The sequence below is a fragment of the Balaenoptera acutorostrata genome, chromosome 5 (assembly GCF_949987535.1).
Source record: "Balaenoptera acutorostrata chromosome 5, mBalAcu1.1, whole genome shotgun sequence".
Taxonomy (NCBI): Eukaryota; Metazoa; Chordata; class Mammalia; order Artiodactyla; family Balaenopteridae; genus Balaenoptera; species Balaenoptera acutorostrata.
This window is the reverse complement of record NC_080068.1, coordinates 30,586,228-30,604,547: the sequence shown is the minus strand read 5'-3', so window position 1 is coordinate 30,604,547 and position 18,320 is coordinate 30,586,228. Positions and strand designations below refer to the sequence as shown.

The following is an 18,320-nucleotide window of genomic DNA, read 5'->3' as shown; positions in this document are numbered from 1 at the left end:
ATATCTCAGAAATAACTAATTTTCTTGTCAACTGCATTATTATGAACTTTCATCAAATCTTTAACCATGGTCATTTTTAAGTCTTTTGTCATTTACAGACAGTTCTGGGTGTACTCTGATGATTTTGCAAATATGTTCCTATAAAAGGGTTTCATCTTCAAGAAATTCATGGAAAAGACTCTGACAAGTACAGGTTTCTGGTAACTGACTGTACTGCTGAACTGAATGAATAAGCATTTTCAGAACTCTAATGAAAAACTGATGAACTCATAAAAGTGCTAACAAAAGATCAAGATGAAAAAAAAGAAATTAATTACATGGGACTGAGTGAACTGATGAGGATGAGTATAATTTTTGTGACTTTCTGTCTGAATTAAAAAAAAAAAAATCCCACAAGGACTCAGAGGAAAAGAATATACAAATCAATTTTCACTGCAAAGTAAAGGAGCTGTTACAGTGGAGGATTACTGGACTGAATGTCAATATTATGACATAGTATAAGTGTGTTTCATGTTTGGTAATTGCAATCATTGTTGCTTTTGTTGTGGTCATCCATGTACAATGCTTGGTGTCAGTCTATCTATCTCTTGTAAAAATAAAATACAGTGTGTGTGTGTGGAAAAAAAAAAAAAAAAGAAAAATGACAAAATCCTAAAAAAAAAAAAAAAAAAAAAAAAGAGGCTGTTTTTCAAACTTAGGTTACCAAAGGGGAAAGGGGGATAAATTAAGCGATTGGGATTAACATATACACACGACTGTATACAAAACAGATAATCAACAAGGATCTACTGTATAACACAGGGAACTCTACTCAATATTCTGTAATAACCTATATGGGAAAAATATCTGAAAAGGAATGGATATATGTATATGTACAACTGAATCGCTTTCTGTACACCTGAAGCTAACACAACATTGTAAATCCACTATACTCCAACATAAAATAAAAATTAAATTAAAAAAAGATGCTGTTTTTAATATTTCAAGGGTGGTAACTCTGCTCAAAACCAGAGAATGGACTTGAGGATATGGGGAGGGGGTGGGGTGAGATGTGACAGGGTAAGAGAGTGTCATGGACATATATACACTACCAAATGTAAAATAGATAACTAGTGGGAAGCAGCCGCATAGCACAGGGAGATCAGCTCGGTGCTTTGTGACCACCTAGAGGGGTGGGATGGGGAGGGTGGGAGGGAGGGAGATGCCAGAGGGAAGAGTAATGGGAACATATTGTATATGTATAACTGATTCACTTTGTTATAAAGCAGAAGCTAACACACTAAAAAAAAAAAAAAAAAAAAAACAGATATTGAGTAGATTTGAAGTAAATATGGCATGGTACCATGTCAGCAAATGTGCTAGGACATTGTCATTAATGTCATTAATTTATAGATTTTGGAATGAGCCTCTCTAAACCCATCACATGTCAATTATTGAAATAATGAAGGCTACCCCTTTATCCCCTGTGAAAAAAACTTAGTATAAGGCAGGTAGGATGGAGGGTGCCAGTTGCAAAACCTCTGTGATCTTACACGCGAGTCTTGCATAGCAGCGGTCATAACTGAATTAAGTGGAGTTGGCAAATCAGAGGGCCATATCAGTGGCGATGAAAATCATTATTTCGAGAATTTAAGAAAAACAACTCAGGGAAAAAGCAGTTTGGAGTTTGGGCTCATTAATTAAATTTATAGAAAGAAGCCATATTCTGTTGCTCAGAAAGGCCACGATGAAGCATGTTTTCCATCAACTTCTTTAAAATGTGATAAACAAAAAACACGCTGAAATCAGCAATTTTCTAAATAACTCAGGTTCAGGATCCACAGCCAGGTCCAGTGTCCATTACTGCTCAGAGTCTCAGGCCAGCCATATCAGCATCTAAGTCTGCATCTTAACATAAGGGTAGTTAATGTTCAGGGGGAAAAGTTAAATCATGTTTAATATTTATAGTATGTTTCTTTTTTTCACAATTTTTATTTATTCTTTAATTTTCATTTTATATTGGAGTGTAGTTGATTTATAATGTGTTAATTTCAGGTGTACAGAAAAGTGATTCCGTTGTACATATACATATATCCATTCTTTTCCAGATTCTTTTCCCATATAGATTGTTAGAGAATATTGAGCAGAATTCCCTGTATTATACAGTAGGTCCTTGTTGATTGTCTATTTTATATACAGGAATGTGTATATGTTAATCCCAAACTCCTAATGTATCCCTCCACCACACCTTTCCCCTTCGGTAACTATAAGTTTGTTTTCAAAGTCTGTGAGTCTCTTTCTGTTTATAGTATGTTTCAAAAGCAAAGTCACTGTAATTAAAAACACTCAAGCAAGCATTTTGTGGTAATCTTCTTAAAACATAATTTATGCACTCAAGCAAGTATTTAGAGGTAGTCTTCTTCCAACATACTTTATAAAGTACTGTCCAACAGATCGTGTGATAAGTTTATGATTCCTTCCAAGGGGATTCTAAATAACTAACACTCACACATGCCAGTGATTACAGAGGTAAAATAAAATGTGGAGGCATTTTTTTAGCACATATATTTGGTCATCGTATTAGCCACCACTGATTGGCATATATGTGCTCAGTAAATGTTTCTGGAGATGATTTGATGTTAGATCTTTTTTAGAGACTTTGCATGTGCTCAGATTACCAGGTAGTAGTTTTATGACAAAGACAACTTCCCTGAATATGGAAACTTATTAATAGAGAAGATGGGGAGTGCCTTTCACTTCAATATGGCTTACATATGCATCTTATATATGCAGAAAAAACAACCATTGCTAAAGTCAACGGTGTCAACAGTGACCACAGCCCAGTGGTCCACCTTTAGTCTTGCTCTCTTGGTGGCATATGACACTGTTGGTCCCCCATTCCTGATCTCCTCCCGTTGATTCCAAGACTCTGCATCATCTTGCCTTCCCGCCTCTTTCTTCCTCAGGTTTGTTAGCAAGTTCTTTCCCTGCCTAACCAGAAGTGTGAGTTTTCTGTAGATTTCCATCGGTGACCTTCTTTTCTCCTCATTTCACCTTTTGCCGAAGTGAACTCATTCATTGTTCTAAGAATAAAATCGAGAGCCCTTGCTCTCTAAGAGTGACCTACCTCTTAAGTGATGTTGCAAACTTTCTCTTGTTGAACCTGTTTTTCCTGCTTCCCCTATTCAGTGGTCCTTAGTTTTCTTTCAGTTCATCAGACCTTTTGTTCTCATTATCTGTATTGTACATATTAACAATTGTCATCCGTCACTTCGTGTCCTCCAACATGGTAGATCTTTGTACCTCGCTTCATTTTTCATGTCACCTTTTCAGTTGTCTACCAGATGTTTCAACTCACTGTCCTAGAATCATCTCTAACCACTGAATCTGGTGTTAGAGACTCATGATTTGGGCCTTTTCCCATGCTTGTCAGTGTATAACTCATTGAGTTCTGGATCCCAATGCATTTGCCCCTGTCTGGACATTTTTCTTGGTCCAGCTCATTTTCACCTTTCCCCATTTCTTCGTGAAGCTTTCCTTCAACCCAACTGCAAGTTATTGGACTCTATGAATTCTTTATTTTTAGCCATGGATGACTCCTATCACACAGTGACTTTAATATTTACCAATCCGCGTGTCTTACCTACCCTGCTCGATTATAAACTTATTGAGAGTAGAAGTCATTTGTTATCTTTGTGTTCTCAGAAGGACTTCCACACAGCTGGTGTGGAAGTCACTTGATCAAAATGATTCATTGACAGTACAGTGGCCAGTAATTACATTTGACTCTTTGTTTTGTTAGAAAATACATTTTCATCTAGATTTAAATATTTTTGCCTATTTTCCAGAAAAATAGATTTTGCATATTTTCATCAAGTGGGAATTTGTCTAGCCATAGTTGAAGGAGAAAAAGTTACTTGAATGTCCTTCTAGCATAGATCTTTATTTTTAAAATGAAATTTTACGCATCCTAGGCTAGGCTTAGCATGTGATCCAAAATATTCCTATCTTTTTTTCCTTCTAGATCTCTGTCAGGATATGTTCCTACTGTGCTAAAGCTGTGCTCTGTTGATTATAATTTTAAGTCTTTTATGGAAAAATTGCATTCACTTAAATGAAATTCAAAGTATAGAAAATACTTATTAAACAGAGCCACTCTAATAAATATTACTAATCATATAAACTATTGTAAAAACAAACAAACAGAAAGGTAAATTGGAAAAGACTAATCAGCCATTTGGGGGCTTTAATTTTTATTTTCCAAGCTAGTTATGTCCTTGAAGTTTCTTTGTTAGGTAGCTTTATCTATAATTTTATTCATACATCTGAGATTGAAAGATGTGTACCAATTATTTAATTCCTGTCTGTGGTGCATTATGAATTGTGGCTTAAGAGGAGGAATTTTATTTAGTGGTAAATCATCCCCCAAAACATTAATGATTCACTTATCATCAAAAATAATAATACCACCAAAGAAAATATACCACAAGAATCACTCCCAAATATTCCCCCTAAATAGTGGGAAAACTAAAATGGGATATCTCATGTTAAAAATTGTGACTCAAAAAGGAAATAGTCAGCAAAAGGGGTTTTTTGCCTCATTTATGTGAGGGTGAAAGTAAGGATTTTAGTAAACTAGTAGTCAAAGGTGATTTGTTTTTGAAATGTATTTTTTGTATATTGAGTGTTCTCCAAATTCTTAGGTTTCTTAAATTTAGTGTTCTTTATATAAAAGTATGTATTTGGATCTCAGTGATTGTTTATCCTAATGATCTAATGTGACTGTTCCCAACCTACATGCTACAGTCACCAGAGGAACCAGAATTCTTAAAAGAGATTCTCAAATCCATATTCACACAGAATATTGCCTAAACAGTAAATAAACAATATGGCTGTTGCTGTACCACTCTCTTATACTATATTTTTAAAAACCTTTTTTTCTGCTGCTAACCAATGTTATACATGCTTATATAAATTTAAAGCAGTACAGAAAAATATGCTATAGAAAAGTAGAATTATCTTTAGTTCTACTACTATGCCAGTCACTATTAAGTGTTGTAGGGACTTCCCTGGTGGTGCAGTGGTTAACAATCCGCCTGCCAATGCAGGGGACACGGGTTCGAGCCCTGGTCCAGGAAGATCCCACATGCCGCGGAGCAACTAAGCCCCTGTGCCACAACTACTGAGCCTGCGCTCCAGAGCCCACGAGCCACAACTACTGAAGCCCGCCCACCTAGAGCCTGTGCTCCGCAACAAGAGAAGCCACCGCAATGAGAAGCCCACACACTGCAACGAAGAGTAGCCCCCGCTCACTGCAACTAGAAGCCCGTGCACATCAACGAAGACCCAACGCAGCCAAAAATAAATAAATTAATAAATGAATTAAAAAAAAAAAAGAGTTGTAGATCCAACAATAATGTTGATTCATAATAGCCAGAATTTAAATAGCTCTGAATATGTGTCAGACACTGTTGTATGTGCTCTTAAATATATTGAGTAATTCAGCCATAAGAAAGAATGAAATAATGCCATTTGCAGCAACATGGATGGACCTAGAGGTTATCATACTAAGTGAAGTAAGTCAGGCAGAGAAAGACAAATACCATATATCATGTATATGTGGAATCTAAAATATGTCACAAATGAACTTTTTTACAAAACAGAAATAGACTCACAGACATAGAGGACAAACATATGGTTACCAAAGGGGAAAGGGAGTGGGGGAGGGATAAATTAGGAGTTTGGGATTAGCAGATGCAAACTACTATATGTAAAATAAACAGCAAGGTCCTACTGTACAGCACAGGGAACCATACTCAATATCCTGTAATAAACCTTAATGGAAAAGAAAAAAATATTTTGATAACTGTGTTACAATAAAAATTGGATTCCTTTAAAATATATCTATATCTATATATATGTATGTATGTATGTATGTATTGACTAATTTAATCTATAAGAACCCTATAAGGTAGGACTTTTGTTATCACTCCTTAACAGATGACAAAGTGGGCCCAGAAAGGTTAAATAAGACTGATATATGTTTGCTCCCAGTTTTTCCTATGGATAAACTATCATTTAATATTATTGCTATTGTATTATTTACAAAAATAAGAACATAGCATGCTGATACTGTTTTACCACTGTCGGGTCCAAAACAAACTCCCCTGAACTGCCAAACTGCTCTTCATTCCACTATGAAAATATAAATAGCACCACCATACAATTTTTCTGCAAGTCCGGTGGGTACTATCTACTTAACAAACGAAGAGGCCATTTCTCACTGTCTTCACTACTTTAAGCTAAATCCAAGCTCTGTCATCTCCTGCCTGGATAATTGCTGGAGCCCACGTGGCTGGTCTCCCCACTTCCAACATCACCCACTCCTGTAGTCCATTCTCCAGGCAGTAGCCAAAGTCAGATTTTTAAATGTCGTGCAGATCGTATTACCCTTCTGCTTAAAACATCTCAATATTCACATCACTCGTGATGTCACTTAAACTGGCATCCTGAGTCATCACCACAGCCCTCGAGACCCATGTAGTCTCTCTCTGTCCTCTTGGCCCACACATCCTACCTCCTCCCATCTCTCCTGCCTCCTTTCAGCTACTCGTTTGCCCTCGTTTCCATCTCTGGAACGTGTCATGTTCATTCCTGCCTCAGGGACTTTGCACTTGCTCTTCCCTTTGTTGGCATCTTTGCATGGCTGGCTACTTTGTCCTTTCAGTCTCGCCAGAGATGCCTTCCCAGGCTACCTTTCTAAAGAATCCTAACCATCCACTGCCCCAGCCAATCTTGGTCTCTGTCATTTTCTTCAAAGCACTTAACCACTGTCTGAATTTATTTCCTTACTTCTGTATTGTTGTTCTCTCCTACTATAGTAGAAACTCCATGAGAATAGGGACTTTTTCTTATTCATCTGAGTGCCTAGAAAAGGGGGGGGGCATAGCAGGCTTCCAATGAATAGCTTAATTAATGAAGGATTTAAAACACACCAGCATGTTCAGATAGAAGGATGTTTCCTGAAGTATTGTTTGCATAGGCCTCCAAACTCTCACTCTGCTCTAGATCACTGAATGAATGCTTGAGTTGATTGCGTGTGGAAAGATTCAACTTTTCAGCAGCTGGTGATGATGGTAGAAGCATCTCTGATTAAGTGAAAGTACAAAAGACAGGTTTGCTTAATTGATGTTGAGTGAGCTTGAGAAATGGGACAAACTCCTTGTCATGTGAAGAATTTCTGGTCACTGAATAGTGGATCAATCACTATGGTGTTGTTATGTAATTGTTATAAAGATGGGGAAATAACATAGTAATTCCTGGAACAACATGGTGCATTATAGATTCTCAGCTGAATTTTCCAGTTCAGTCGGTAGAAATCCCTTTTTCTCACACAGCTTCTTATTGCTTCTCCCTAAGCAATCTAACCGTCTCGTGGAAAAAGATTGCCCAGTAAGTGTTTTTGATGATTGGTGAGGATATCCCCTCCCAATTGTCACCCAAATCAGCATGAACCTTTGATAAATCTCTTTAGCTCTTCACTGAGTCATTAGAACTATTCTATTTGGTACTGAAAATAGTTGCACCTTCCTTGTGTTTCCCGAAGAGAGACACTTGTCTTTACAAGTGGAAATACAATACTCACTCATTTCTGCTTTATATAATATTTTAACATTTGTCTAAAACCCTATGAACTACCTTTGTTGATTATAAAGTTCTTTCTGTGCATAATATTTCTTTGATTACCAAGACCAAAAATGACCAGTTTGAGTAGTTTTTCCCAACTCGTCACTGTTAAAATGGTTTTTAGTGGGTAGAATACCATTTGAATGCATACATTTATGCAGAATTTTTAAGCAAAATCAGCAAAGACATAATCATATAGATGCAAGAAAGATTTTAAGTGCCATAGGATTAGCTGTTCTAGAAAGAATAAGTTTTTACATGTAGATGTTTTTATGCTTGATCTAGATCAAACAATGGCTATTTACTGTGTATAAGGTGCTGTCTTTAATTTGAGCTTGAAATCCACTTCAAATAAAGCTTGATCATGACAGGGTGTTCCATTTATCTTTTGTGCCCGTATTTATCTTAAAGGGATATCTTGAAAAGGATCTTAGAGATGATCTGTTCAACATTCTTATGGTGAGAATTACGGCCCAAAGAGGAGAGGTGATCTTGTTAAGGTTTTACCAGTTAGTGGCTGAGCTAGAACCAGAACCAGGCTTCCTTACTGAGCCCCTGTGCCTGCCTTTACCCGTGCATGTTTGGGACTCACATCCCATGAAGATGCTTAGAAGTTATAAGATGTTAATGGATTATACATACTATAAAGGTGAATTCTTACATCCAAAAATCACTCAATAAGCTTTGTGTTTTGATATAACCCAGAATCTAAGAAGTGAGTTCAAGATCTGCTCCCTTCTCCTCCTTTTCCTCTCCTCCCTCTCCTTGCTTATAAAATGTAGTAATGTATTTCCTGAAACCAGACATATACCTTCCAACCATGTACCATCTTTCAGTTTCAGAGGTAATCACATGAAAGGGTGTCAGTGGAGACTGGAGTTTTCCTGACCCGTCCACACTTTGTGGCCTGTCTTCTTTGTTACTAATGCAGACGCTTGTGGGATAGCTCGCTGAGCTTTTGAGGATAGTCTGTCTCCCCGGATGTTTTTTCCCCTCTGTGCAAAGCTAAATGAACCATATAGGAATTGAACCTATAACCTTGGCCTCATTCATTTATCTTCTTTAAAATTGCCTTTTGGAAATTTATGTTCTGCTGTGATGAGATTAAGGTTGTGATTTCGTTCATTCAATAAATAGTCCCAGCACCACACTAATGGCAGCAGAGAGCACAGAGAGGCAGAGGACAAGGTCTTTGCCCTCAAGGGATTAGGATAAGTGCACAAATCACGAATGTCAGGGCAGAAGTGATGACCGCTGGGGGAGGGGGGTGAGCAAATCAGGAGGAATTCACGAAAGCGAATCAGGAGATGGGAGAGAGGTGCATCCTGCCGGGAGAACATCAGGGGCCCTTGAAGGATGGACAGGTTTCCCAGGAGTCGGAGCGGCGGGGGTAGGTGTACAGATGGTGGTACCCACAGCACCTCAACAGGGATGTTGCAGTGGGGCGAGCACAAGCGTGAGAGGAACTGCGGGGGCAGGCATGAAGGAAGAGGGACAGGAACGTTATCATTTATGGTGGTGTTGTGTAGGGATGATGGAAGGTTTCTGAACTGGGCAGTACTAGAATCAGAGCTGTACAACAGGAAACGTCATTTGTCAGCCACTGTAGAATGAACTGGAGTGTTGGGGAAGAACCCTGAGGAAGTGACAAGGGTCTGAACCAGGGCTCCCAACAGGGTGAAGAGAAGTGATGGGAGACGGTCAAGCCTGGACAAGCGGGACTTGGTAACTGACTAGATGTGATAGTGAAGGTTTGAACCTGGGTGCCTAGCAGATGGCAGTACCCTTCCAGAAGCCAGTAGACCATAGAGGCTGGGAAGTTATGTAAAGGAAGTGAACCCATGAAATTGGAACACTGGGGAGAGGTTGGAGCTGGATATAAAGATTCAGGAAGTCATTCACCAGGAGAGCTGTTTGAGCTGGGAGAGTGGATAAGATCATTAAGGGATAAAGTGTAGAAATGAGAAAAAAAGATGGCCAAAGGTAGAACGCCAAAGAAAATCTACATTGGTGATTAAGACAATGAGAAAGAGCCTGAGAAATAGAGAATGAACTCGGTACGCTGTTAACAGAAACCGAAGAAGCAGAGGGCTGCCGAGAGACACGTAGAGGCAAGTGTGCTCCCTTGTCATTGAGAGATGTTAGTGAACAAGAAGGAAAAATAATCCACCTTTGCTTTAATTTTGTCATTGAGCCAAATTACTGTTTTAATTGGGATTTCACAGTGCAACTTTTTGATGCTATGCTTTCACTTTGACTTCTCTGCATTCGGTTCCACTACATACTTTTCACTCTCAAGACGGTTAAAAACCAATCACATTCTTATATGTAAGGAATGCAGTAGGAGTTCAAAACTGATGAAAAGGCCAGTCATCTGAGATCACTCATTTATCCCAAGTGTTAATCGGGAGCCTAATATGTACCAGGGACTATGCCATGCCCTGGGGACATAGTGGCAAATAACACAGAAGCAAATCCAGGCCCCTGTTGAGTTTACCTTCTTGTGTGGATGAAGCAAACAATAAACAGACTAAAGAAGGAAAATACACAGCATGTTTGCTGGTGACATGCGCCAGGGAGGAAAATAAAGCAGAAGGGGAAGGGGGTTTGGCAGAAGGGGTGTTTTCAGTAGAGGGGGCAGAAAAGGCCTGACTGAGAAAGTGACATTTGGATGACACCCTGAAGGGAGGTGGGGGTGTGGGGTTGTATAGATATCTGGGTGAACAGGGGGCAGCATGTGCAAAGGCCCCGAGGTGGGAGCACGCCTGGTGTGTTTGAGGTCTGGCAAGGATGCCAGTGTTGCTGAAGGGCAGCAAGCAAGAGAGAAAGGTTAGTAAAGTCTCAGGGGCCACATTGGGGCCCTGTGGTCATAGGTTGACTTTGGCTTTTCCTCTGAGCGTGAGGGAAAGCCCTTGGATGGTTTTGAGCAAAGGAACGAATAAGGATCGTTCTAGCTACAGGGGAAGGAAGGGTGCAAGGAGAAACAGGAAGATGAGGGAGCAGGCTTCCACACGTCCTGGGGAGAGGTGTTGATGGCTTGGACTAGAGTGGTCCCAGAGGAGGTATGGGAAGTGATCAGAATCTGGGTGTTTTTTAAGGGTAAAGTAAATAGAATTGAACAGAATGAGAATGAAACTAGAGAGAAGGAAGAGTCAGGGATGAGTCCAAGTTGCTGTATTGGTCTGCTAGGGCTGCATAACAAAGTACCACAAATGGGTGGCTTCAGCAACAGAAATATATTGTTTCATGGTTCTGTAGGCTTGGCCAAGTTTAACGTGTCAGCTGAGTTAGTTCCTTCTGAAGGCTGTGAGGGAGAATCTGTTCCATCCCTCTCTCCTAGCTTCTGGTGGTTTCTTGGCCGTCTTTGGCATTCCTTGACTTGTAAGAGTATCACTCTCTTCATCTTCACACAGCATTCTCTCTGTGTGTGTCTGTGTCCTAATTTCCTCTTTTTAATAAGAACCCCAATCATATTGGATTAGGGATGACCCTTCTCCAAAATGACCTCATCTTAACTAATCATATCTGCTATGACCATATTTCCAAATAAGATTACACGCTGATGGAAAACTAAAAATAAAATTACCGTATGATCCAGCAATCCCACTCCTGGGCACATATCCGGACAAAACTATAATTCAAAAAGATACATGCACCCCCTATGTTCGTAGCAGTACTATTCACAATAGCCAAAACATGGAAACAACCAAAATGTCCATTGACAGATGAATGGATGAAGAAGATGCGGTACATATCCACAATGGAATACTACTCAGCCATAAAAAAGAACGAGGGCTTCCCTGGTGGTGCAGTGGTTGAGAATCTGCCTGCCAGTGTGGGGGACACGGGTTTGAGCCCTGGTCTGGGAGGATCCCACATGCCGCGGAGCGGCTGGGCCCGTGGGCCACAATTACTGAGCCTGCGCGTCTGGAGCCTGTGGTCCGCAGCAGGAGAGGCCGCGACAGTGAGAGGCCCGTGCACCATGATGAAGAGTGGCCCCCACTTGCCACAACTGGAGAAAGCCCTCGCACAGAAACGAAGACCCAACACAGCCATAAATAAATAAATACATAAATAAAAATTTAAAAAAAAGAACGAATTAATGCCATTTGCAGCAACATGGATGCAACTAGAGATTATCATACTAAGTGAAGTAAGTCAGAAAGAGAAAGACAAATACCACATGATATCACTTATACGTGGCATCTATAATATGACACAAATGAACCTATCTATGAAGCAGAAACAGACTCGCAGACATAGAGAACAAACTCACGGTCGCCAAGGGGGAGGTGGGGTGAGGGAGGGATGCACTGGGAGTCTGGGGTTAGTAGATGCAAACTATTATATATGGAATGGTCGGACAACAGGGTCCTACTGTATAGCACAGGGAGCTGTATTCAATATCCTGGGATAAACCATAATGGAAAAGAATATAAAAAAGAAAGTGTGCATGCATATATATAGATATTTATATATATATATATATATATATAACTGAGTCACTTTGCTGTACAACAGAAATTAACACAACATTGTAAATCAACTGTACTTCAGTTTAAAAAAAAAGGTCACCCTCTGATGTCCTAGGGGCTAGGACTTCCACAGTGGAATTGAAAGTGGGGAGAAGGACACGATTCAGCCCATAGCAGTTGCCATTGACTGAGCCAAGGAAAGTGTGTTTGGACAGAAGAAGAGGAGAGTTCCAAAGACTAAAGTTAAGGGACTCTTCAGTTTGAGGACCAAGACCAAGGCTCACAAAAATGTTAAATACAAATCCTATGTATGCTTGCAGTTGTAAAAAAGCACTTACATGTTAATGATGGTTTTTAAGTTGTATTCTAATTGTTTATGCAATCATGGTATTTTCCTGTGAAGCATAAGGGAGTCAGAGTATGGATTGAGCTTTCCTGGCCAATATGCCGAAGAAGTTACTGGTGCTGAAATGGAATGTTTTGAATGCCGTAAAGAAGTCAAAGGACGCTAATAAAAATAATAAAGAGCACTTTTCTCAGAAGGAGAAACAACTTTGGAGAACATTGTTTCAGCCCTTGATTTAAGAAGTCATTTTTCTAGAAAGTCAGTCATGATGCAGTGCTCTGAGCAGCTGCATAGTTTGTTCCTTCATCTGTTTTTGGTGAGAGTGTAGTTAAAACATATAAAATCAATTAAAAAAAAATCATGAAGGCAATAGTATCACATTTATAGCTAATTTGAAAAACAGAGAAATCATCACCGTAACATAACCATTCTAGCCTTTTGATATGTTTTCTTTGAGTTTTTATGTTCCTGCTGTTTTACAATGGAGACAAAAGCTAGGACAACAAGGTGATGGTGCTGACATACAAAAAATCTACCCAATGTTTTCTGAACATGTTCAGCTCGAATTTCTCTCACATTCCAGCTCGCGTTGCACATTCTGCTTGCTCTGCCCCTGTCTTTGTCTGGCTACCATCTCGTCGTGCTTCAAAACTCAGCTCAGCTGTCACCTTTGGGGAAGGCTGCTGACTGGTATATTCTGAGCTTTCCCAGTATGGAAGACTGAGCCTACAATGTGCTGCCATATTACCCCGCACCTAAGCACATACCATAATGCTGCATGTCTCCACCAACTTTGAGGACAGGGACTGAGCAGTCTATATTATTTCCTCAGTACCTTGCACAGGACCTGTGGGTAGATATTCAATAAGTTCATGTGGGCTAGGAATGGAAAAAAAAAATCGAATTCTTTGCCTGCTTGGCACACATTGGTCACTGAACTATGAGACCTTATTTGAATTTAAAACAATTTTGTTCAGATTGCACCATAAACCGGCACGGGAATATGTAATATAGCTTGAGAAAAGTCTCCTTAAAAAGTATTCATGTAGATTGTTGCTGAAAAAGTTAAATTTGTCCCTAAAAACTGCACCCTTCAGTTTCTTACCATGAAAGGTACCTGAGATAGTTACCGTATATGGCTTGTTTTTAGTATTGACTGTGCCCCTTTAAATTAGTAAGCAAAATGAAGCAATTTGAACATACCTATGTAAGGTAACATGGGAGAAGATGCAGGAGCTTGGAGGAGTAAAATTGCTGACAATAGAGACAAGAATTATTTTAGTTTTAATTTGTGGATTGTTTTGGAGAGGGGAGAGTTTTTTATCTGGCATAAATTGAGATATAATCTGAGTCCGAGTGAAGAGAGTTGAGAAGTATTGTAATAGCCCTTTGATGCCAAAAATACTTCCGTGATGACTCGGCTCAAGATTTCTCTCCTCCCTGTTCACCTAGAATGCAAATAATATTTTTTGGTAAACGTTCTCAAAAACAGGAAGAGGAAGAGAAAAGTTTATATGGGATTATTTATGATTTCTTAGTACTGAGAAGAGACTTTGCTATAGAGAATTCTTGATACATTACTCCCCTCATAGGGCTTTGCCTTCATTTCCTAAGTCACTCGGGATGGGACCATATTGAATTCATTGATGGAATCAAGATGACTGACAGATATTGAGCTAAGCTGTACAGCATGTCAAATGTGCCACTACACTGTAGTTATTTAAATCTTGATTTCTTTCCCCAGCTCTACTTTACGAAGTGTTTCCACTGGATCCTCAAGACCTTCCAAAATATGTTTGGTGTGTGGGGATGAGGCTTCAGGATGTCACTATGGTGTAGTGACCTGTGGCAGCTGCAAAGTGTTCTTCAAAAGAGCAGTGGAAGGTAAATGTTCATGTGGGTGTTCCTTTTACACATTTTCTTTCCTGGTGTGTAGTTTACTTGCACGGTTAACTCGATAGCATTATTGGGAAATAATTCAAAAATGTCCTTAGTTTTGGATGTAATCTGTCCTTAGTTTTGGATGTAATCTGTCAGTGATAAATAGTAATAATGCCTTGTCTAAAAACCACTTGGAGATTCTCCACCGAGCAATATTTAATGGCCAAAATTCGAAACTGTGGATTAAGAGCAACCAGTCGGAAAGACCGGTTGTTTTGGTTGTTGGTTTGTCTCAGTTTTTTTTTCACTTAGACTTACCAAAATCATTCTATGTCACCATAAATTTAATTTGCATGATCTGAAAGAGCGTTTTTTTACAGCACGTCTGCCTTGTCTACGTTTCCGTATAAATATGTGTTTGTGGCAAGTTAAAACATTGATATCAGGATCGTGTGTGTAATTTAAGTTGTGTTCCTTACAGAATAATGTCATTTAACAGCTGCTTGAGATTCCAGGTCCCCATTTGAGTCCTACCTTCGTTCCTACTGAAAGTTTCCAAACCAGTACATTAAATGAAAAATTGGACTGAGATTCTTTAAGTTTATGTAGTCTAGCTTTTGCTTCTGTCCAAGTAATTGTACTTCCTAAGGAGAAATGGTCTTTTCATTTGTTTCTGCCTTTCTCCAGCTTCACTTCCAAGCAATTTAGGCCTGATGGTTTTATTAATGTTGATTACTATGACTGGTCAAAGTGTAGAATTTTTTGCTATCAGGAGAAGTGTTGTGTAATTGACACTTATTCTCGCTAAGGAGTTCAGCATTAAGATTCCTGCAGGTGTATTTCTCAGGACATTTTTCTGAGAGATGAATTGGTGTTTCAGAGACTTAAGCATAAATGACTTGAATGTTTGTTTTGCTGATGACCACAAGGAAATGTCTTTATTTCTGGGATGAAGAAAGCTGACCAAGTAGTTATTTCTGTGTTTCTGAGATTGATTCTGCATTATTTAATTGATAGTACATGATTTTCCATTATTTACACTATTAATTATTTAATAGTCCCCAAATCCAGCATTGAATTGGTAATAGGAGTTCCATATTTCTTTCTCGGGGTATGAGCTCTTGGTTACAGGTGACAGAAAATTCAACACAAACTGGCTTCAGCACCAATGGAAATTCATTGGCCCACATAACTGGAAAGTCCTCGTGTGGGCATGGCTTTGGGCAAGCCATGGTCTTAAGCCAGGTCATTCGCATTCAATCTCATTCTCTCCATCGCTTGACTTTCCTCTGGCTCTGTTCTAATGCAGTTTCTCTCGTGAGAAGAAAAGATGTTTTCTGTTCCCAGGGGTTGTTATAAAAGCCCCCAATTGAATCTCCATAGACTGGACTTGACTCACATTGGCCCCCTCCAGACCAATCACTGTGGCTGGGGGGAGCAGTGATCTGATAGGCTGGTTCTGACTGGAGTCGGCCAACCTGAACAACCTAGACCAACTGTGGGAATGAGCATTTCCTGGAGAAAAAGGTGAGTCCTGTTACCAGAAGGCTGATTTCCAGAAAATGGGGGAAAGAAGTATGTATAGTACTGAAATCAATTTAATTTTTTAAGATTGTCTTCCCCGCCACCCTCTTCTTTCTTTCCTTAACTCTATGATTGACTCAGTAGAAGATAAATAGGTAAGATATACCTCTGGCATCTTCTAATGCCGCCTTATACCTTCCAACATAAGGGCTCCCCTCCTAGGCTCACTAATTGGTGAACAAAGGTGATAAGTAAAAATAAAGCAGCGAGAGAAGGACATTTAGAGAGGGTGCCTCTGTGTGGCCCTACCTGTGGGTCAGCATTCACATCAGAACCCATGTTATGGCTATTTTTGCTTCTCTGCAAAAAACGGTTTTCTAGATGTTTTTGTTGTTTTAAGTAGTTTCTCTGGAAGTAGCTAAGGAAAGAATTGTTTTTGCAACTGAGGTACATATAAACATGGAAAAGCCAAAATGTCTGTACGTCTTTTTCTTTCATTGAAAAGCTGATCAGTAATGGATAATGAACCTTGACAAGTGCCTTTTAAGACTTTTATTAATATAGCTTATTTCCTGTTTATTTGGGAATTAGAATTTTAGCACCCACCTGTGTAAAACAAGACTATAAATTTTAAATATAAACTTCATGAGAGTAATAACTTGTTTTTGTTTTGTAATTTGTATTTGCTTCCTGTTTTATCATGTATGTATGTGTGAAAGAAATAGGACTATCTCTGTATCAGATCTTTTTGATTTAATAAGAAATTATTTTAAAAATATTTTATGTAATTAGAGGCACTAATTTCACAAAATTATGGTATATAGATGTTATTTTTATTCCCCTTTTACAGATGAAGAAATTTGGGATCAGACCCAATTCATCTATTTGGAATCATAAGGCCAAACTTAGACCCATATTAAAGTCTTATGACTCCAAACCTAGACCCAACCTAAGGCCTCATAAATCTAAATCTCATAATCTATTCTTTCCATTTTCCATAATTCTCAAGTTCATGAAAATCCTGCTCTATATGTCATTGTTTATGCCTGCTCGGTAATAATGAGGGCAGTGATGTAAACATTGAGAAGACAGTGTGGTGTCCTTAGTGTGTGTCTCTGCGTGTGTGTCACTGTGTGTGTGCATACACACATATACAAACATGTATGTGTGTTTTTATATTTGAATATTTACTAAGGTTGTTTTCTGGTTTTAACCTTAAGCTCCTCCTTGGAGTACATATACAGAGGCTTCTAAGCAGCTGCAGGTAGGGGAGTCCTTTAAAGTCGAAAGGAACTAACAACATCAGGGCAGAACTGGAAATGACCGCTACAGAGAGGAAAGGGGGAAAATCACAGCAGTCTGAGCTTCAAGCTTGTTGGCTTCAGGCTTTTATGCCCTAGTGCTCCCCGCTCTAACGCTTGGTCTGATAGTGTAGTGGTGACTACATAGGGAGACTGCACATCATTTGTTTTAAGTGTATATTATGTTCTCTGTGTCCTGTCTAATGGGATGTATAGATGTGCTTATTTCTTCTTCTTAAACATTTAATATAAAAACACTTAGGCGTCTCATCCAGAATACCTTTTTTGTCAATGATGTCGGTTTAGAGCCGTATTACTGTACCTTACAATGGAAGCTTATCGTTTTATTTTTAAATTTGAATTGCTTATTTGCCTTGAACGTTTGTCAGGACCGTTCTGTCTTAAGAAAAAGAGTAAGCCTATACGCACACGCACATGCACACATACACATATATATATTTTAAGTTGGGTTCTCCCTAGTGGTGGAAAGTGGACTGGCTTTAGGGTCAGAAGACTTGATTTAATTTCCAGCTCTGCCACTCACTAGGTGTAAGATTATGGCAAGTTATTTAACTTACTTGGGTGTCAGTTTCTTTATATATAAATGGAAATGGTAGTATTGCCTTACCTGTTGCTATGAAAAATTACATGAAAGTAAAATATCTTTGCAGATTTTATAAATCGTAAAGTGGCATCAAAATATTAGACCTTGACTTTAGGAACAACTGCTGAAGTTCTTTGGCCACGTCTGTACACAGAGATCATGTAAATGATTCGGTAACGTTGTACTGTTAGGTCTTCATTTTTTCTTCATTACATCTTCATTTTTCCCTTAGTACATTATTTTGCCCATAGAACTGCCCTTTGAGGTTGTAAGATCCTTCTAGACTAGCAGTTCTCAAAGTTTCAAAGGATGTCAGGGTCAGGGGTGAGGGGGTAGAAGGCCTGTCAACATTTCCTTGAGGGACTTTTGCACATTTTCCACCGTGGACTGAACCACCAAGATTGATTCCTGTAACGAACCTTCATAGCTGACTCTGGCACCCACCTTTGGGAGTTGCACAGTAGAGAAAATATTGAGAGATGCCACCTGGACTTTTAGCTCCCCTGTTCGATGTCTTTAGGACA

At 39.1% G+C, this 18,320-nt stretch overlaps 1 protein-coding gene across 1 annotated transcript in view; it reads left to right on the top strand.

The window, feature by feature from the left end:
• The window catches only part of NR3C2 (nuclear receptor subfamily 3 group C member 2), a 375,901-nt gene that overhangs the window by 165,568 nt on the left and 192,013 nt on the right, over nt 1-18,320 (top strand). The window contains exon 3 of the mRNA XM_057547323.1: nt 14,231-14,370. Within this exon, the coding sequence (XP_057403306.1) occupies nt 14,231-14,370 (140 nt within the window). The remainder of the gene's footprint in view (nt 1-14,230; nt 14,371-18,320) is intronic.